General features: G+C 39.7%; 1 protein-coding gene across 2 annotated transcripts; it reads left to right on the top strand.

The window, feature by feature from the left end:
• The first annotated feature begins 1,019 nt into the window (after window positions 1–1,019).
• On the top strand, window positions 1,020–19,935 carry IMPA1 (inositol monophosphatase 1). Of its 2 annotated transcripts, none has more exons than XM_058528943.1 (9): window positions 1,020–1,089; window positions 3,989–4,106; window positions 4,488–4,621; window positions 6,436–6,540; window positions 8,333–8,378; window positions 10,674–10,782; window positions 12,177–12,285; window positions 17,520–17,671; window positions 18,529–19,935. In XM_058528943.1, the coding sequence occupies exons 2-9, from the start codon at window positions 4,044–4,046 to the stop codon at window positions 18,642–18,644; spliced, it is 834 nt and encodes a 277-aa protein (XP_058384926.1). In that variant the 5' UTR covers window positions 1,020–1,089; window positions 3,989–4,043; the 3' UTR covers window positions 18,645–19,935. The 2 variants fall into 2 exon arrangements, with proteins under 2 accessions (XP_058384926.1, XP_058384925.1); XM_058528942.1 differs by lacking the exon at window positions 1,020–1,089 and adding an exon at window positions 1,477–1,574.
• Window positions 19,936–20,843: the final 908 nt, after the last annotated feature.

The raw sequence follows: 20,843 nt of genomic DNA, 5'->3' as shown, positions 1-20,843 counted from the left end.
CCGTTCAAGTCATTCATCTTGGAGAACTGTTTGATTTGTAACACGTTGGTGACAAGACCTTCACTTTTGATCAAATTATGGGAAGCAATCACTTCACAAGTAAGGAGCTTTTAACCCGCTTTCCTGGTCCTGTTGTGGCCAGGACATCTTATATTTGTGCAGCGCTTTTTGTGTTATAAAAGTAAGACTTTATACACCATAATGCCAGACCTGTTATTTCAAGAAAAGGAAACATTTTAAGGAATAGAACAGTCCTTGTCTCTCATATAATGCAACCTCATCGTGCCATGTACTCTGTGAGCGTGGACTTTGGAGTCAGCATATTTCACTCTTTGCTCGTCATGCATTCCGATCCGAGGGCAAATCACTTCTCTGAGCCTCAGGCTCCTCATCTGATGAAACTAATCACACCTTTCTCATGGAACTGTTGCAACGTTCAAGAAAATAGCGTATAAAAAACACAATTGCCTGGAGCATGGTAAGTCCTCAAAAAATGATAACCAAATGAAGCATTGAGAATAGGAGCAGTTGGTTCTGGCCATCAATTTATCTGTCTATATAGCTATCATCAATTTATCTAATATCTAATAATCTAATATCGCTTTATCTACCTATCATAAGTTTACTATAGTGTGTATGTATATATGTACAGTACAAGTTTACCTAGTATATGTTTAGCAAATAAAAGTTGCAAAACTGGAGTCATACCTCCAATTTGTGTTTTGTCAAGAGTAGTATGGAATAAAAGAAAGAGAAAAAGAAAGTGAAGTGGGAAAATGGGAAGGAATGGGCAAAATAAGGAAGAAAGAAATTTTTAAAAAATTTACAGAAGGAAGTGCAGGCAGCAGAAAGGAAGTTAGAAAAACCGGAGACCAGCTTCCGGAAGCCTGGGCGGGCCAGGATAAGGAGGGGCGGGGCCGGGCAAGACTGCTAGGGGGCGGAGCTAGGGGGCGGAGCCCGCGGCAGCCACGCCCTCGTGGGCGGGCCACGGGGCGGGACTTCCTGTCCGGACTTGCCCCGCTCCCTGCGGAAGAGCGGAGCCGCGGATCCCGCGGGTTGTCCAGCGAGCCGGGTGCCCTGCAGCCCGAGGTGAGACCTGCGTTTCCGGGACCCCACGCCGCCCTCGTGCGGGCTCGGCGGGCGCTGCGGGCCTGGGCGGCCCCTCCCCGCGGGCGGCCGCCGTGGGTGGGCGCGGTCGGCGGTGCGGGCGGGCGCCCGGGGGCGGAGGCGGCGGTGGGGGCGCCTTCATGCTGAGCCCCGCCGCCGGGTGACACCGGGGACAGTCCCCACGTGCTGTAGCGGTTTCGCCCACGCGACCTCCCTGAGCCCGTGCGGCAGCTTCTGGAGAGTGATCCCCCCTTTGGCATTTTGCCGATGCCGGAGAAGCTCAGAGAGACCTGGAATATTCCCAGCGTCACCTGGTCCCACAGGCAGCCCCGGATCCCTGCTGTCGCGGTCGGGCTGCCGGGGACAGGCACAGAGGAGGGTGGCACGGCCCCCACCGCAGGAAGGTCGTGACTACGACGGACACAGTTGGAAATGTCCCAGGTGTTTGTGTTTTTGGGAAAGTGAAGGTGAATAAAATATGCCCCCTTCAAACTGGTTGGGAAGATAAGGCATGCACACAGATGACCTGAATGTGAGGAAGACGTTGCGGGGGGCCCCAAGAGTAATGTGCAGAGGTTATGGGGTCTTCCAGGCCAGGGCGTCCTCCGAGCTTCTCACTGCGTGTTCCCTCTTAAGGAATGTCATTCAGCCCCAAGACTCACTTGCTGCCTATTCGCATGACATACATTTATGTCTGCAGGCCATACCTCTCCTCTGAGCTCAAGATCTCTATATTCACTTGCTTCATCGACATCTCCTTTTGTTTCACGAAGGCCCCTCATCCTCAACTAATTAAACTCTTGATCTCCCCACCTCCTCCCCAAATCCCAAACTTGACTCTGTTCTGTTGTTCCACCTCAGTAGATGTCACCATTATTCATTCACTTGCCCAAGTGAGAAATCTGGGCATCATTGAACTCTGCCTCTCCCTCATACCCCATATCCAGTCTGTTGCTAAGTCCCCCCAACTTGACCTCCCAAACCAAGTATCTCTTCTCTTGGTTCCCTCAACGTCTCTACCTGCCACCCTCCCCCAACAGGCAAGGTTTAAGCCAACAAGTCAACCATGAGGTGTTTCTCAGACTACTGCATCCTAAATCTAAATCTCCTAACTGATCTACCCCCTTGTGTCTTATTTACCCACACCCACTCTCCACTCTCCACTCCACCCTCCAACCCATATGACTCTCAGATCTTCGGTTCAAGCCCTGCACCAGATGATCCCCACTATCTCCCCAGTTTTGTCTCTCGCCTTTTTCCCTGGATCTCTGAGCTGTCACTCTTAGGCCCCTCAGTTACTCTTCATGTTCCAGGCGTCCTGCGTTGAGTGAGTTAATGCCTGTTCACTTGTCCTTCAGATCTTGGTTGATTTGTGTCCTCAGGGAAACCTCACCTGATCCCTAAGACCTCGGCAGAGCTCCCCTGTTATCTGCTTCCCGTTGCAGTTCTCCTCCTTAGCCCTTATTACATTTGTGATTTGGCTTGTAGTCTGTGAGTTTTTTGATTAATACTTGACTCCCCACTAGAGAGTAAGTGAGAATGGGCCTCTTTTTCCTCATCATGATGCGTGTGCATCATGTAATAGGTATTCCACAAATAGCTATTGAGTGATTAAACAAACAATGGCTCTGGGTGGAGAATTCCTAGAAGAAAGGGCAGCTTTTGAGATGGGCCTGGAAGAATTGGTAGGAGTTGTATCAAGTGCTGTTAGAAGGTGGAGGTAGGTGTGGCTTGAGCAAAGTCTCTGGCGAGAAAGCAGATGTGTTGTGAGAACATCTAGTCCTGTTAAGCCTAGAAGAGAGGAATGGGAGTAAGAATGAAAAAAAGAGTTTGGGAACAACTCTTGAGGCACTTGAAACAGTTACTTCTGTAACTCAAAAGGCGGCTTCCTTTTTAAATGTTTTTAAATGCTGGTATCAGAAACAGCTCGCTGTATCTGTCCTTTGCCCTCCCCTCCACTCCTCTCCCCCTTCCTATACTGTAAGCACCATGGGAGGGATTTCTGAGTAATCTTCAAGGTGGAACTCTGTGTCAGTTATTCTGTTATAAAGGTGCCAAAATGGGGTTGCTTTATAAATGATGCCATATTTTTCTGAGTCTAACAGCTTAAAAAGCTTCTCTGTCCTAGGTACATTATTAGAGTGTGGTCAAGCCAGTGGTAAGTTATTTTAGTCTCTGTTCAGAAGTCAGTGGAAAGCTGGAAAGTTCAGAAGACAAAAATACGTTGTTTTTTTTCCCCCTCTCTGAAACTCAGGGAAATAAATTTCTTTTTTCTTTATTATTTTTTTTAATCTTGGCATTTTCTTTCCTCAGAATGTTATAATAGAAAGAGCAGTGGACTTTAAAATCAGAATTGAGTTCAAATTCTGTGTCATCTGTCTTATAACCTTGGACAAATTATGTATCATATCTGAACTTAAGTTCTTTATCTTTACAAACTCATTTCAAAAAAATTCGCATGTGTAAAGCATTCAACTGCCTGACATACACTTAGTACGTGTGCCGCTCTCCTTGCCTTCAGCTTCTTTAATTCCAGTATCCCAGTGTTCTTTCTCTTATTTTTGCTTTATTCTGCACCCAAACACGCACTTATCTTTTAAAATATTTCTTGTGTCCTTTCTTCCCCATACCCCAAACCAGTGTTGTTTTTTCAAATGTGATATGATGTGGGCCCTTTGGGAGACACTTCCGTAGAATATTTTTTGTTATGAAAATGTTTCTACAATAGAAGTGAGGAAATTTAGGTAAAAAATGTTTTTTAATAGACCTATGAGTAAATCTTGAAAAAAATTGAACTCCAGAATCAGGAAGAGGGTGAATCATGAATGACAGTATTTTGCTAATTGAGATGTTTTTGTGAACTAACTGTTCTGTAGTTAAGACTTTCAGCGATTTGTACCTGCTTTGTCCTGGTGTGTGTTAAGTCTGTTCAGAAGATGGCTGACCCTTGGCAGGAGTGCATGGACTGTGCGGTGACACTAGCAAGACAGGCTGGAGAGGTATGAGCTAAAATCTTGCCCGCTGTAATGCGATGGATGTGAGCAGCGTGTGGCTGCCTTGTTCAGTGAAACATGTATTTTGATTAATCCGCATATGGTTTCATTTTACCCAACACTTTAAGTGGAGAGATCACTCTGATTTTATGTCATTAAACTTTTTGATGACAGTTGTGAATCTGAAATAGGATGTAAGATTGTATGGTTTTGTACCTAGAAAGTCATAACCACTAAAGGCTTATTTTATATACTACGTGGTAAGAAAATTTTAAGAGTATCGTTTACGACAGATGGAATGTTTTAAACCATTTCTACATCTCATCTTTTAGTTTGATTTAAAATGACTAATGCTTTTTCTGTTTGCTTACCAAAAAATCTTTTTAGGTGGTTCGTGATGCCCTGAAAAATGAAATGAATGTTATGATTAAAAGTTCTCCAGCTGATTTGGTAACTGCTACTGACCAAAAAATTGAAAAAATGCTTATCTCTTCTATAAAGGAGAAGTATCCATCTCACAGGTATTTCTTATTTCTGTTTCAGTTGATAAAATAAAACCTAGTTTGGAGTCAATATACTAGATACAAATTTTGATTCTTGATGTAGAAATTGACTTCAGTTAGCTTAAGCTGAACAGAAACTTTATTTGGAGGCTGTCAGGCATCTCAGGAGCCCCGAGAGCAGGGCTCAGGCAGGGACTGGGGGGGGGGGGGGCAGAGCTAGATGCCTCAGGAGCCGTTGCTTTGGATGCGGTCGGTAGCCTCACTCTTGACTCTGCTGCCTTTGGGTATCTTTACCTCATTAGCTCAAGAGTACAGATCCAAGGCAAGAATATCTGCTTGCTGAGCTCAGGTTGTTTTTCCAAGCTCCAGCTGCCAGGGAGCAGTGAGTAGGGGATATGTGGACTCCTTCATAGTAGGAGGAGGGTTTGGGTGCTAGGAAGCTGATGTGACCAATATCTGCTGTAGGCATGATTTAGAAGTTCAGTTTTCTTCTCTCTATTGCAAACTCGTTTATGTGGGAGAGTGGTGGTAGCTTTAGGGAGCTTAAAAGAAAATACTAGATCAGAGCCCTCTTACAGGCACAGAAATATAGCAAAAAAACATTCTCATCATTTTAAAGCTTTAACACTGTCATTCCCTGCTTCTTGGTCATGCCATTGGCCTTTACTGGTGTTTTAGCCATTGAGAAGAAAAAATGTTTACGGCTGTAGCTAAATATACTGCCTCTCAATAAAAAGATTTATATCCAAGATAAAAGAAAGTCATGATAATGATTATTAGGACAGTTCAGTATTGAATAAAGGAAATGAAAAAGAAAGTAGGAAAGGAAAGAAGAAAATCAGTGAACTCAGACACAATTACTGAACTCCCCTGAGATTTATTGCACAGCGTGTGTTAGGAAGGCATGTAGACACAGTCATTTTGGTGGGTGATTTGCTCTCTCATTGACTTATTTAACGTTCTCTATATTATTTATTGCTGCCTAGCAAATTACCCTAAAAACTTAGCAGCTCTAGACAACAAACACTTATTATCTTGGAGTTTTCTGGGGTCAGGAATATGGGAGTGGCTTGGCTGCATAGTTCTGGCCGGGGTTTCACAGAGTTACAGTCAAACCATCGGTCAGGGCTGCGCTCGTCTCAAGGCTCAGCTGGGGCCGGCAGATCCGTTCACATATGTGATTGTTGGTGACTTCACTCCTCATGGCTTGTCTGCTGGTGGCTTCCCTTGGTTCCTTGCCAGGTGGGCCTCTCCACACAGCAGCTCATTACATGGTGGCTGGCTTCTCCCAGACCAAGAGAGGTCAGGGGAGGGAGGGAGAAATAGAGTGAATAAGATGGAAACCACAGTGCCATTTTGTGAGCGAGTCTTCAGAATTGCCCACTGTCGCTTCTGCTTTGTTTTGTTGGTTAGAAATGAGTCACTAATTCCAAATTCACACTCAAGGCAAGGGTTGTTAGGCCCTACCTCTTGAAGAGAGGAGTATGAGAGAATTTGTGGACTTGGTCTTAAAACCACATTTCCTTAATAAGTTCTCATCTGCAACAAATGCCCTTTTCAGATGTGTGTGCACACACTTGCGTGTGCCTTCACTTCTCCTGGTATTGCATCTGAGAGTTGTGAATTCTGTTATTTTTCACATGACTTTGCTCTGGGGGAAATAAAGCTTTCTCACTTTCATCAGTCTGAATGAAAAAGGAACAACAATAGAAAAGTGTGGTGTATAGCCTTTTGTTATGTTTTATAGTAGACACTGTAGCTAAGGAAATGTTAAGATTTTAAAATTGTTGAAAGCAGTGTAGAGATTCGAAGTTTGTCGTTCTTGCTTTTAGTTTCATTGGTGAGGAATCTGTGGCAGCTGGGGAAAAAAGTGTCTTAACCGACAACCCTACGTGGATCATTGACCCTATTGATGGAACAACTAACTTTGTACACAGGTATGTTTTTAAAATTTTAGTATTGTAGTTACTGTGTGTGTATTAAGTGAGTGGACACTTAGAGTACTCTGTTCACAAACGTATGTACTTTAGAGAATTGTGTAGTGTGTGGAATAAAATGTGTTGTGCAGAATTTTCGTTAGATATGGAAGAGGTGGTGAAATGCTAATGTTGTGGACCTGTCTTGTGCAGTGAAGTGCCCTGTTCGCCATTCTTTCCCTAAGTGTTGGCGCCGTGTAAACATGTAGACAGGCAACACTGCTGCCCTGAGATCAGTTGAGGAACTAATGGGGTCCATACTGGCGTGTTGTCTATATAGAATGGGTTCAATCCAGGAGAAGAACTGTTTAAAAGAGCATGGGTTTTAGGATCAGCAGACTTGGGCTTGAATCTGCAGGCTTTTTTGTAGGCTTTGTGACCTCGGGCAAGTTACTTAATCTTTCTAAACCTTAGTTTTGTTGTTCTTTTCTCATCTGTAAAATGGGCATATTAATGGTACCTGCCTCGTAGAATTGTCTGTTGTTGGGGCTCAATGAGTAGTACATTTATATAAGAACTTGTTTAGTGCCTGGCACAGAGTAAATCTATAACTCATAAGTATATACACTAGAAGAAAGCCTGATGAAGTTGCCAGTGAGAGTTAAAATCAGCCGCCTAATTTAGTGGGATTACACCAAGGTGTTACATTTCCAATTGCCACGTAGCTGTAGATATCTTTACTACTAGAGAATTGTTCAAGTCTATAAAGCTAAGATTTAGAATCTATATCTGATAGAATGTCAATGTGGAAAGATGCTCATGATATATTGTAACACAGAGAAGATTATAATACAGTGTGTATAGTACGATCCCATTTTTGTTAAAATAAAAACTCTTAAATATTTTTAAAAGTTTTTCTTTTCAGTAGTTATGTGAATCCATTTTGTCTGTTTTCTTCACCTTGATTCTCTTCTGAGTCAGAAATTACAACCTCTGTGTTCAAACTGTCATGTAGCCGTAGCAATAACGTGGCTAACACTTTACTTTTCAGATGCGAAGCTCCAAGTTTGATGTTAGACTCGAGACAAGTAACAATGTATTCTGTACAATTTAACACCTGTGTTTATAAGTCCTGGCTGTGGGAGAAATAACCAAAGAAAAGAGACTTTTCTTTTTAACCATGATCAATTAAAAATGTTTCTTTTTGGTTTTGTTTTGTTTTTTTGTGAGGAAGATTGGCCCTGGGCTAACATCCGTGCCCATCTTCCTCCACTTTATATGGGACGCTGCCACAGCACGGCTTGACAAGTGGCATGTCAGTCTGCGCCCGGGATCCGAACCTGCGAACCCCGGGCTGCTGAAGCAGAGTGCGCGACCTTAACTGCTATGCCACTGGGCTGGCCCCAAAAATGTTTTTTTTTTTAATTTTTATTTTTTGAAAAAAATATTTTACATAGTTACTATATTAGTGGTATTCGACATTCAAAAGATATAAAATGGCATGCAGTGCAAAGTGTCCTTCCCACTTCTGACCCCAGTTTCTCAGGACCCATCTCTGGAGGTGACCATGTTGTCAGTTTCTTGTGAATCCTTGCAGAGATGTTTTGTGCCTGTAGAAGCATCCTGTGTATATATGTCTATATATCCTACCTGCCCCCTATCCCCACTGTTTACACAAAGGATTGCATACTATGCACACTAGGAGAGGAGGGATGAGACTGTTCCTATGAAAAATTTTGTAAGCAATTATATTATGAAAAAACATTGAAAATAAGTTCTATCACGGTAAATTTGTGTGTTTTTTCTTTTAAAGATTTCCTTTTGTAGCTGTTTCAATTGGATTTGTTGTAAATAAAAAGGTATGTTGTTTAAATTTATGGTTGGTAAAATGCCTTGCTGTCATTTTCTGAGAAAGAGTAAACGTGTCTCCATAATAAATTTAGATTTGTCTCTATATTCAATTTATATAGCTGCGTTATTTTGAAATAAGCTACAGGACTGTTAAAATTATCATGATACTTTTTCCAGTGAAGAAAATGTGATGTTTTCTGAGAAGCAAGAGTTATAAGGAAAAAAATACATACAAGTAACTGAAATATAATTCAGTACTTAATTACCATTATATATGTGATAGAGTCAGATGTGCTGGGAATTGACATGTGATCTAACATACTTAATGGAAGAACTGAGATTTGAGCTAAGAACGCTTTAATAGGTATTGGTGAAGGGGGCCATTGAAAGACCAGGAAGTAGTGGTGGGGACCATAGCATGGCTGGAAAATGCAGAGTATGTTCAGAAACCCAATACTGGCTGTATCTAAAACCCAGGAGAGTATAATCTCTAGCTGTTGCATTTCCTTGTTGTTTGGCTGTTTGGTCAAACAATTAATGATATTTATTAACATCTTACATACCTGTCTTCAAGGAGCTTGTCATATATTTGATCAGCATGTACACAAAAGAGTTAAGAAATCTCTGAAAATAAAAACGCAAGTTAGTGCAAATGAAATCTTAGGCATAGGGTTGTGTTAATCAGTGAGAAGATCCAAAAGGAGGTAAGTGAGCATTTAGCCTGTAATCAGCCCTGGGCTCTGTGCCGTCCCCGCCATTGAACTCCCAGTTCAGTGCAGAGGTTAGATGTGTGAACAGATAAAGATAACATGTGGTGGAACTATGGAAAAAAATACTGTGAGAACATGAAGAGGGTGGGACCAATTCTGCCAAGAGTGGGTTGGAGAAATCTTCACAACAGAGGAGGTCTTAGAATTTGGTCATATGAGTTGGGTCTTAGAAAATTAAGGGTTTGCCAAATAAAGAAGGAAAGGAAAGCATTTTAATTAAAAAGAACAGCTTGGAGAAGACCATGATGTGTGAGGGGACAGTGAGATGGTCATCGTGAGTGGAGCTCTGGAAGTGGCAGGAGCAGAATCGATGAGCTAAGTTAGTTGTGGTCTTTTGTGAGATTGTGGCCTATCCATGCCGGAACATTTAGGTTCTGTTTTGAGGTGGTGGGAAACCACTAGAGCTTTTTAAGTGCAGAGTGATAGATAATTCCAGCAATGAAGAGCTTATACCTGAGAGGCGAGTGATTCTGACCTAAGATGGGGCAGTGAGAATAGCCGAGGAAATGCCAAAATCAGGAAGTACATTCAAGGTAAAATTTGAAGGAGGAGACTTACGGGGAAGAACTGAGGCATGATCAGGCAGTGAGTGATTTTGGCCCTTTTGGTTGAGGTTTCGAGAGACTGGGCTCTGAAGCACATGTTCTTACCTGTGGTGACGGGGGTGATGGGAGCCGCAGTTAGAGGGGGTAGTTGACTTTGTGGACTGGAAAGAACAAACCTGTAAGAATATAGAGAGCTAAAAGGGAGACGGAAGAATGAGAAAACCCTGAGGTACACATCTTTTAAGTGTTAGGCAGAGAAGAAGCTCCTAAAAAAAGTGACACCAAGACAGATTAATGAGCGAGGTCGGAGGCCTGAGAGCACTGCCGTGAACACGGAGGTACTGGATTGCGTGGTGAAGAAGCACCATGGTGGCCAGCAGTCGACACTTCTTCAGAGAAGGCATCTGGCCCCTAAGAGTGCAGCAGTGATCTCTTTGCAGGGAGTTTTAGAAGAATGCTTGGTCAAGGCAGAAGCCAAATTGTAATGTATTAAGAGGAAAAGAGGAGATGCAAAGTGTAGACTGCTCTCTGGCAGTGAAGGAAGAAGGAGAAGGTAACATTCTGAAGGTTTTGTAAGGGAGGGAGAAATTTAGTGAGAAGGTACCAGAATTGATATCCAAGAGAAGAGGGGCCAGTTGACGGAGCCAGTTTTCCGAGAAGTGTGAGAGGGTAGGAATCATAACTCGGGAGGAAGGATTCGCCTTAGAAAATAGGAGGGATCTGTCCTCCTCTGAGGCGAGAGGGAGCGAGGTCAGGGTGGGTGCACTTAAGTTGAGAAGTGGTGGGATGAGAGCCGGGGATTCGAGTCTGAGGACCCCTTTCCTCTGATTAAGCTGGAAATTAGCGTTTTAAGTATCTCACAGGTTAGCCATTTGAAAACATTATTAGTCAGTATTCCAGATTTTCCCGTTACTCTCACAGAAAAGATATTGATTTCATGAAGAAAAGCACTCAGATTTGGTAAGGGAAACTTGCTTTCCTTCTGCAGATGGAATTTGGGGTTGTGTACAGCTGTGTGGAGGATAAGATGTACACCGGCCGGAAAGGGAAGGGGGCCTTCTGTAACGGTCAGCAGCTGCGGGTTTCACAGCAGGAAGGTAGGTTTATCCTCTGATTTTGGGTGTGATTGATGTTAGGTACTCATATTTTATTGTTTTTGAATGTTAACCTGTGGAGTTCTCCAGGTGTTGAGTGACTCATAAGTTGTGTTTATTTTCTCTGCACTTTTTATTTCCACCGCAGTCTGGGATGTGGTGATGGAAGCAGGGAGGCAGGGGCACCTAGCAAACAGCGCTGCAGGCCCCGCGGCTTGCTCGGTGCTGGGGAAAGGGCTGTGAATGAGAGTGGCTCCCTGCCCTCGTGGAGCTCACGGTCTGTTATGGCAGCCACTGCGTCTCAGATTCTTTGTAGAATTCCTCTGATCTGATGCCACTGGGACCAGTTATTAGGCAGTAAACCTGAAAAAAAAAAAGTTTGTTGAAGTTGGAAATCATGAAAAATGATGCATATACGTGATTGGCATTTTAAGTCTCTCTGTGTGACAGCTGGTTGAGGTTGGAGTCCCCTTTCTTCCGTACACCGTGTCCAACATTTCCCATAGTTTGCTCTTCAGATTCTAAGTGCAGCAAGAACTTACACATGCTTGCAAAGCAACCTAAATTCAGAATCCTCCTACACTTTATAATCTTTCTCCTCAAAAACTTAGTTTGAGAACAAATTTTTATTTTACTTCCTTTTTATTGGACTGTAAGACCCCGAAGATTGGAAGTTGCATCCTTCACATAAAGACGTGCATTTTAGAATTGAAGGAACGTGGTAGCGTTCATAGAAACAACCCTTTCCATTTTTTATAATTTTTTTCACTTTGCATAATATTTAATTAAATTGTGTGATAATTAGAAGAAGTACAGCAGTTGTAAACATGTTCAGAACCAGCTGGTAAGCATACTTCTCAACTGGTGGGAGGAGATGAAGTGGAAAGTATTCTAGAGAGTAGCCTGTTAGCCCAGAGAGTTGAGTGTGTCAGGAATTTAGTCAAGAGGTTTCAAAGAAGGAGTGGGAAGCATTGGATAATCTGTCAGGTTAGTAAATGGAGGTCAGATAAGAGAACTACCACTTAGTTTTAACTTTTATTTCAAATCTATATATAAATTATTTATTGCATTTAATTTCTAAATTCCACTTTTAAATATTTAAGGTATTTACTTATTTCCCACTAATGATATCATGCATGCAGGGAAATTGGTTATATTCTGCACCTTTTGGGGGATTATCTAAGAAGCTAGACTTTTTTTGATGATTATGAAACAACCACTTAGGGATAATAAATTTACCAGGACTTTAATATTTAAAGGCTTAGAAGGAAACAAATGTGATACAACTAAGAAGAGGGATAAAAATGTCCTATTTTATTCTGAATTACAAGTGTCAGGTTTTTTACTGGAATTCTTATTATTAAACTGTAGTGATTATTTAAAACATTTTCTTTTAGATATTACCAAATCACTCTTGGTGACAGAGTTGGGCTCTTCCAGAACACCAGAGACTGTAAGAATTATTCTGTCTAATATGGAAAAGCTTCTTTGCATTCCCATTCATGGGTAAGCCCTTTTCATTTCCCCCTAAAGTTCCAGATAATGTAAATATTTTAAGGAATGAATTTCCTTTAGAAATGAAATTTTTTATTAATAGACATGGGATCAGTACCATAATTCTAATTTTGTAATGTTAAAAACTTTTATTTGAAAATAATTTTAAACTTAACAAAATTTGCAGAAATAAAATAATACAAAAAAACAATAATATACCCTTTACTCAGGTTCACCTATTGTTAACATTTTACCCCATTTGCTTTATCATTTTATCATTCCTTCTGTGTGTGTGTGTGTGTGTGTGTGTGTGTGTGTGTATGTACGTACATGCACACCTTTTCTTCCCTAAACTGTTTTAGGGTAAATTACTTATGTTAATGGCACTTTGCTCCCAAATATTTCAGTTTGTTATTTCCTAAGAAGAGGGAGATTCTCTTCCATAGCCTTAGTACATTACTGACTTCATAAATTTACTTTTTATCTAATCTACCATCCATATTCAGTTTTGTCAGTTGATCTAATACTATCTTTTGTAGCATTTTCTTTCCAGTGCAAGATTCAGCCTAGGGTCAGGGCTTACATTTAGGTGTCAAGTCTCTTTAGCCACCTTTGATCTGGAATATTACCACAGCCTAAGAAATTACCCACTTCCTCTAAATTTTCAAATTATTTGTATAGAGGGATGAAAGGTAGACTCTTATAATTTATTTCTTGTTTCTCTGTATTGGTAGTTATTTCCCCCTTGTCACTTCTTGTTTTGTGTATTTGTGCTTTCTTCTTTATTAAAATCTTGATTAAATTACTTAGTGGTTTTTCTATTTTAGTTTTTTCAGAGAACCAGGATTTTGATTTATTAATCTGATCGACTGTTTTTTTCTTCTCTCTCTTATTGTTTTCATCCTTGTGCTTTCTTCTGGTGCATTTTGTTGTTTTTGTTTTGAGTAGAGAATTTATTTATTTTATTCTTTGATTTTTATTGATATAAATATTTATGTGATGAATTTTTTCTGACTACTGCTTTAAATGTATCCCATAGATTCTGATATGTAGTGTTTGCATTATAATTATACAAAATCTGTAATTTCCATTTGTGTTGTTTGTATTTCCCCTTTCACCCAAGGGTTGTGTTCTTAAATTTCCACAAGGAAATTTTTTTTTTAATTTAATTTTTAATTTGTAGTTTCATTACATTGTAATAAATCTACCTTACGGGACCTACTGATGTTTTCTTTGTGCCTTAGTACATGATCACTTTTTGTGAAAGTTCTATATACACTGAAAAAAAGTATATTCTCTGTTATCAGGATGTAGTATTTGATATATAGCCAAAGATCTACCTTATGATGTTTATTTTTTTGTCTATTTGATCTGTCTCATACTGAGAGTGATGGTCAAGTCTTCTGTTATGAGTGTGTTTCTCTGTATTGCTCCTTGTAACTCTTGTAGCTGTTATTTTATGTAGGTGGAAGCTGTGTTATTTGATGCCTCTTCATAGCTGTTAGACCTTCTTGTGTAATTTTAACATTAAACAGTAGCCTTTGTCTCATTTCATGCTTTTGGACTTGCAGTCTACTTTGACATCAGAATTGCAATCCCTGCTTTCTTACTGTTTCCATTTGCCTGGTGAATCTGTCCACTCTTGTTTTTAGCCCTTGTGAATCACTGCATTTTCAGTGTGTCGCTTGAATGCAGCATAATGTGCAGTTTTACTTATAATCAATTTGAAAATGTTTTCCTTTTAATAAAAAAGTTAGGCCTATTCCTTTGTTGTTGTGACTGTTTGGTCTCAATTCTGTCATGTTACCTTATGTTGTAATTACCTGTGTATTATGTTGTAGTTGCTGTGTTTATTTGTGAGTCTCCTCTGCTTTTTTTCTTTTCGTATTTATGAAAGGTTAAATTTTATTCTAGTGCGTTTCTTTGGTATTAAAACTTTTTATAATGCCCCTAATACTCTCTTCTTACTTAACTATTTACTGTCTCTAAAGGTTCCAGAATTGTTTGGCTTCCACCTGTTGCCTATATAACAGTCAGTGATTTTACTCTACTTTTCCCTTTTTCTCTCTCTTCGTCCTGTTTTCTAAGTTGCATTATTTCTACTTTGCCAGAACATATCATTATTACATATTCTTCAACCCAGGGTGCCACCTTTTCATCTTAGTTTTTCATTTGGCTTTATAAAATGCTTGTAGTCCTCTTCTCAAGTCTCCCTGTCTCACAGTCCAGCCTGATTTGTGGGTGAGCTGACTGAGATCCAGAGAGGTGAGGTGGCTGCCTGAGATCACACTAGAGATCACACTCTGCTAGAGGGCAGAGTGACTGGCGCCCTGACTTCCAGACTGTTTCTCTTTCTCCAGTATTAGACTTTTCTTTTGGGAGTCAGACGCTTAATGTATAGTTTGGCCATTGTACAAACAACAATTCTAGGCTATAAATCTGTGATCTATATAGTAATGACTAAGTGAAAGAGAAGAGTCGCTGTCAAGTAGCTATGGAACCTCCCAGAATGGTGTCCTTGAGGGGAGAACAGGATGATTAAAAAAGCCAGCAGCTACAGTGTCCTCTTTTGAAGCGTGGACTTAAATTTGGGCAATAAAATGATGATGTTAGCCATAAAAGAGCTGGAAGTGCTTTACAACTTTAACCTTTTATTTTTCCGTTGACTGAAGTAAAAATAAACAGTAACCTTTTATTTCGGGATCTTTTCGAAAGTCTAACCAGGAAAACGTTACCAAGGAGAGTACTGATTTATTGATTTGTCCTGATCTTTTGCATTCAGCTGATTCTTCAGTATTTCATTGTGAATTCAGAAGGGTTACTCATACAAAACAAAATGAAGCTAAAGAGCTTCATTCACACCTGATGTGAGTGAATGCCTTAAACAAGTAGAGACAGTCTTCTAGGTTCCTAGTTAGGAAATGACATCTATGAGGCATCATTATGGGTCCATTTCCTTTGTTTAAGTTTGGGGATTCATTTAGATGAAATGCATGCAGTGTCTGTTTACTTATATGTTTTCTGGCATCATGGTTTAGGGAATAATTTCATCATAAACAAAGCTACTCTTTATATCGAGGCCCTTTTATATGCCCTCTGCTAGATGCTTTACATCTGTCCTCTATAATCGTTACAGCAGTGGTCCAGGGTAAATTGGAATCCCCATTCTGATGCCAAGAGCACTAAAACTTGAAGAAGAAACTTTTCAAAATTACAGTTTTTAAGCAGCTGAGCAACCTCAAATCTTTGTGATACCGAAGATAGTCCTTTTTACTCTATACCAAACTGGCTCTCTGGGAGGATTAGACTAAGATATGATTCACAACACATATGCAAAATCTAGACCACAGCCTCTGTTGTTGGTAATTAAGTGCTCTCTTTGGTAATATTTGTCCATAAAAGAATATGCTGTCCTGACTGCCAGAACGCTTGCCGAGAGCCCATGATATTATTAGAAGTAGACAGAAGTCTTGCCAGTAGGTATCGTTATTTTTCTTCTAGCCTAAGATTCTATCTCTGAATAGAAAACCAAGGGATTATTTGTGAAAGATTTTCGTAATTGCTTTCTATAACCTGAGATATGAACTATCACATATCCCATCTGAAAAGGGGGAAAATAATACCATTTATAAACTAAAAAATCCCCTAAAGTTAATTTGGTTTTATGTATTTGGAAAGCAGTCAAACATTGTGGAGATTTATTGCAGTTGCTAGTTCGTTCTTAAATTTGACGTGCAGTAAGAACATAGGCAGTAAAACATATTTGAAATTAAAGGCATCATGTGATTCTAATCCTTTTTTAAAAAAATTGCTTTGGCATGAAGGATGTACTCAGGTGCAATAGTTTTTTATTCTTTAGGTATAAAATCATTCGTCATTAATTTCCCATTGTTTCTTTAAAAATGAACTGTGAAGGATCTCATTGAACAGACCTCACTGCCTTGTTTTCAGAGGTTTAAACAATTACAAAAGTAGTTTGAGTAAAAACCGTTTGCAAGTAACTTGCAGACATGATGACCCCTTTCTCTTAAACACTTCAGTGTGTGTTTCTTTAATAAAAGGGGCATTTTCTAACATAACCACAATACAATTATAAAAATCAGGAAATTAACATTGGTACATTACCTAATATAGTGATCTATTCAAATTTTGAAAAAATCAGACCCAGGAACCAATCCAAGAACATTTATTGCGTTTAGTTTTCATTTCTTATCAATTTCCTTTAATCTGGAGCAGTTGCTTAGTCTTTATCTTTTATGACCTTGACATTTTTGAAAAACGTAGGCCAGTTATTTTGTAGTGTCTCTCGTTTTGGGTTTGTCTAGTTATTTCGTAGTTCGTGTCCTGTTTGGGGTTTGTCTGGTTATTTTGTAGTGTGTCTCTTGTTCTGGGTTTGTCTGGTTTCCTCATGATTAGATTTAGGGGATGTGTTTTTGGCAGGAATGCCCCAGAAGTGATGTGTCCTTCTCAGTGGATTGTATCAGGAGGCACATGATACTTTTGTCCTGTCATTGGTGGTGTTATCTTTGATCACTTGGTAGCGGCAGACCATTGTGGAGATGCTGTCTTTCCCATTGTAGTTATCATGTATCTACTACAAAGAGGGGGAGATACTTTGACACTGTCAATATCGATCTTTTGCTGGTTCATTTTGGCATTTATTGATGATTCCTCCCTGCATCAGTTATTACTGTAACGGCTGTCAGGTAGTGTCCAGACTTACCTTACTTGGTGTATTTCCAAGGATGAGGTGCTGTGAGAAGGCAAACCTGAAATCTCTTATCAGGCAAGCCAGGTCTAAACAGAGCCAGGCTTGCTGCTGTCCCTTTAGTCACGGGTACTGACCGCATGCAATGGGAGTGACCATTAGTGGATTTTACCCCTCCTAGAGACTACCTGTATTGTAAGGCTGTGGTCCCTGGGTTTACACAAATATGAATATATGTGCTTGCCATTATACTAGAATTATAGCATTTTCTTCCTTTTTTTCCCCCTGAAAATATCATTGTTTTAATGTTTACCTTATTAAATGATTGCTTTGTGAGGATTAATTATATAGTGCACCATGATAATTAGATTTTAGGTATTTTTATTTAAAAATTTTTATTTTAAAAACGGCTTGTTTTTACATTTATTGTCTGGATTGGTTCAAATTATCTCAGTCAACACCTAAACTGAAGTTAAGGAGGAATACCTTCTTTGAAAGAATAGTTTTTTCCAGTCTTATTTGTAAATGTTACTGTTAGGATTCGAGGTGTTGGGACAGCAGCTGTTAACATGTGCCTCGTGGCGGCCGGCGTTGCGGATGCGTACTACGAAATGGGCATTCACTGCTGGGACATGGCGGGAGCTGGCATTATCGTTACTGAAGCTGGTGGAGTGCTCCTGGATGTAACAGGTAAAAGGATGAGACAGGAGAGCATTTTTCTCTTAGTTGGACTTTCCTCCCTATATGGCTGTTTTCTTTTAATGTTTGATATATGTTATGCTTCCACTCTTAAGGGCAAAACAAGCCATGTAATTTTCTGAAAAATCAAAATAAACATTAGGAGATAGAGGCAAGTATAAGACACTAATGGTAGTGTGGGAGTGATGATAAGTGGCTTGGCCTCTGCAAATGTGAGTGTCGGGAGCTCTTGAGAGGCTATAGAAAAAGTCTAGAAGGTCATGAATCTGAGAGTTGTACCGAGAGCCCTTGGAATGGTGACCGAGGTGGTGGTTGACGGTGGACTTCCTCCACCATCACTTTCTGCCTTGGGCCTAGAGAGCTTAAATACTTTCTTTGTACTGATGGTGAAATTTTTAAAAGTGAAGGATGAGCCTGGGTTGAAAGAATTCACCCAGTGATCTGGGAGAAAGACAAGAAAGAAATAAGGAACTGGGAAGGGAAGTGGTATGAAAATGCATTGGAGTCAAATTTCCAGTCCACAGATTCCCAGACATTAAAGAGGTAGGAGGGTAATAAAAAGAAGAAATAAAAGGAAGACATAGAAAAAGATGACACTTTTCTGATTTGTATGATTGAGACCCCCCCATCCCTCCAAAACTGGTATAATATTACTAAAATAAATGCTTAGGAAATCATGTATATATTGCCAAGTCTTAAACATTATGGTATGTGATGGAGTAGATTTTTAAAAGATAACTGAAAGTATTAAAGTGTTATGATTGACCATAGTACATATTGCTATACTGGTTTAAAGAAATTATTTTTGTACAAGATATAATCGTTTCCCATATTTGGTTTGATTTTAGGTGGACCGTTTGATTTGATGTCACGAAGAATAATTGCTGCGAGTAGTAAAACATTAGCAGAAAGGATAGCCAAAGAAATTCAGATATTACCTTTTCAAAGAGACGATGAAGATTAATTACAGCAGACTCATATGTTCAATGACAGTTGCATCTCCCCAGGTTTTGCTGATGCACTGATGGGGTTACAAAATTTAGGACACCTGTTTCAGATGTATAATATAATTGGTTTAAATTGTCATTGATGTCCAGATTAAAAAATTGCAACTTGTTTTATATTTTACTAAACTAGGTATGAAAAAATAGATGAAATGTTTGTTTTATTGCTTTAAAAAAATTTTGCACGGAAGAATGTACTTTGGGAAAAATACGCAGGCAGTTCATGAGATCGGTGTCATCAACTGAGACAGTCAGTTAGCAACGTAGCATTTCTAAGTATATATGAGCCTCTGAAGTTTTGACTTACTATTTATACACATAAGCATTCTTAATTAGAAAGTTAACTTTTTGGAAAAAATTTTCTCTGTAGTGCCAAAAGCCATATTTGATTAAATTTGTAAGAATATAACGAATATTTCCTAGACCAAGGTTTCTTTGTTTGCAAAGAACCTGGTTGTGTTCATCAGTGGACACATAGCACTTAACACAGGACTTGTCCAACATAGACAATCCAAAAGTAAGCGTTGAAAGAATGACTGTTTAGAGGGTAGCAGTTCCTAGTTATAACAGACACATAAAGTAATGAGCTCACTGTCTGTAGTTTTACTTCAGGTTTTGAAATAAAAATTATCTAGTCATCCTTTTCATCTTTCACATTACCATTCCTTCTAACATTTCATATAACCTTACCATTTCAATTACCCTAGCGCCAGATATCATTCCTAATTGTGGGCATTTCTGCAGTTGATATGGTTTTCAAAACACTGCGTTACAGTATTTGTTTGGATTCCTTTAAAGTCCCTATGTAAAAGCAAAGAAACTGTTTCAAAAAAGCACCCTCATCAGGTGTCTGATATAATTAGATACAGTAAAATTTTTTTTTTATTTTGAGGAAGATTGGCCCTGAGCTAACATCTGTTGCCAATCTTCCTCCTTTTTTCCTTTTTTCTCCCCAAAGCTCCAGGAGATAGTTGTATGTCATAGTTGTACATCCTTTTCGTTGCTCTACGTGGGACGCGGCCTCAGCAGCATGGGTTGATGAGTGGTGCATAGGTCCACGCCCAGGATCCGAACCGGTGAACCCTGCGCCGCCAAAGCGGAGTGCGCAAACTTAACCGCTACAACACCAGGCCGGTCCCTCACTAAAACGTTTTACTAAATTCAGGATTTATGTTTTAAAGGTGTTCAGACTGGTCCGGTTGTGCACAGGAAACCTAGAACCTGCAAATATACTGTACTGTTAATATTGAACTATTTGTTTCTTCCTTATTTAGCTTTGTTGACACTGGATTCTGTTCAGCCCTTAAATATTCCTTAATAGTCTCTGGCTTATCAAACTCAAAAAGAAAATTGTTCTGGTTCATAGATATTTTTAAAAGATTAATTTATTGCTTAGCCTTGCTCCTTGGAAGTGAACAGACTATTATGTTTTGTCATAGGCTCATGTGAGCCTTGTATTTGATGAAATGAAAAGTGCATCATAAAGTCTCCAGGGTCAGGGGTTATTTTATTGTTGTGTGCATCCAATACATTAAATGCGTATGATACTAAGATTTGAGTATTATAATCACTGGATTTGCACTGTTGGTCATGTGCAGTAAAAACATCTCATACTGTATTATTTCAAGACAGGTTGTTTTTGCAATTAAGTTTATTTTAATTGAGATTATCATGAATAAAATTTTAAATTAAAAGTATAATTGCTATTTATGTGATTAAAATTTATAGTTTAAACTATTTTTAGGAGTTTTGTGTTGAGGTATAAATATTTGATACTTGCACTTGTAATTGAATGTATGTTCTTGTTTTTTGCCTATAGTTCTCCCAAGTTTTCTAAAGACTTTTAAAATAATTTTTCAGTAGGTAGCTTTTTTTCATCATTTTTTTTTTTTTTTTTTGTGAGGAGATCAGCCCTGAGCTAACATCCGCCAATCCTCCTCTTTTTTTGCTGAGGAAGACGGCCCTGGGCTAACATCTGTGCCTATCTTCCTCCACTTTATATGGGACGCCGCCACAGCATGGCTTACCAAGCAGTGCATCTGTGCGCGCCCGGGATCCGAACCAGCGAACCCCGGGCCACCGCAGCGGAGCGCGCGCACTTAACCACTTGCGCCACCGGGCCGGCCCCTTTTTCATCATTTTTATTCTAAATGCAGTTA

The sequence above is a fragment of the Diceros bicornis genome, chromosome 33, assembly GCF_020826845.1.
Source record: "Diceros bicornis minor isolate mBicDic1 chromosome 33, mDicBic1.mat.cur, whole genome shotgun sequence".
Classification (NCBI taxonomy): Eukaryota; Metazoa; Chordata; class Mammalia; order Perissodactyla; family Rhinocerotidae; genus Diceros; species Diceros bicornis.
Note: the sequence above shows the minus strand (reverse complement) of the source record. Positions and strands in the feature narration are given on the sequence as shown.

Excerpts from the sequence above, each read along its gene's own strand:
- IMPA1 (XM_058528943.1), top strand. The coding sequence starts at position 4,044 with ATGGCTGACCCTTGGCAGGAGTGCATGGACTGTGCGGTGACACTAGCA. Across the intron at positions 4,622-6,435 it reads GAGAAGTATCCATCTCACAG|TTTCATTGGTGAGGAATCTG; the intron begins GTATTTCTTATT and ends TCTTGCTTTTAG. Across the intron at positions 6,541-8,332 it reads ACAACTAACTTTGTACACAG|ATTTCCTTTTGTAGCTGTTT; the intron begins GTATGTTTTTAA and ends TTTCTTTTAAAG.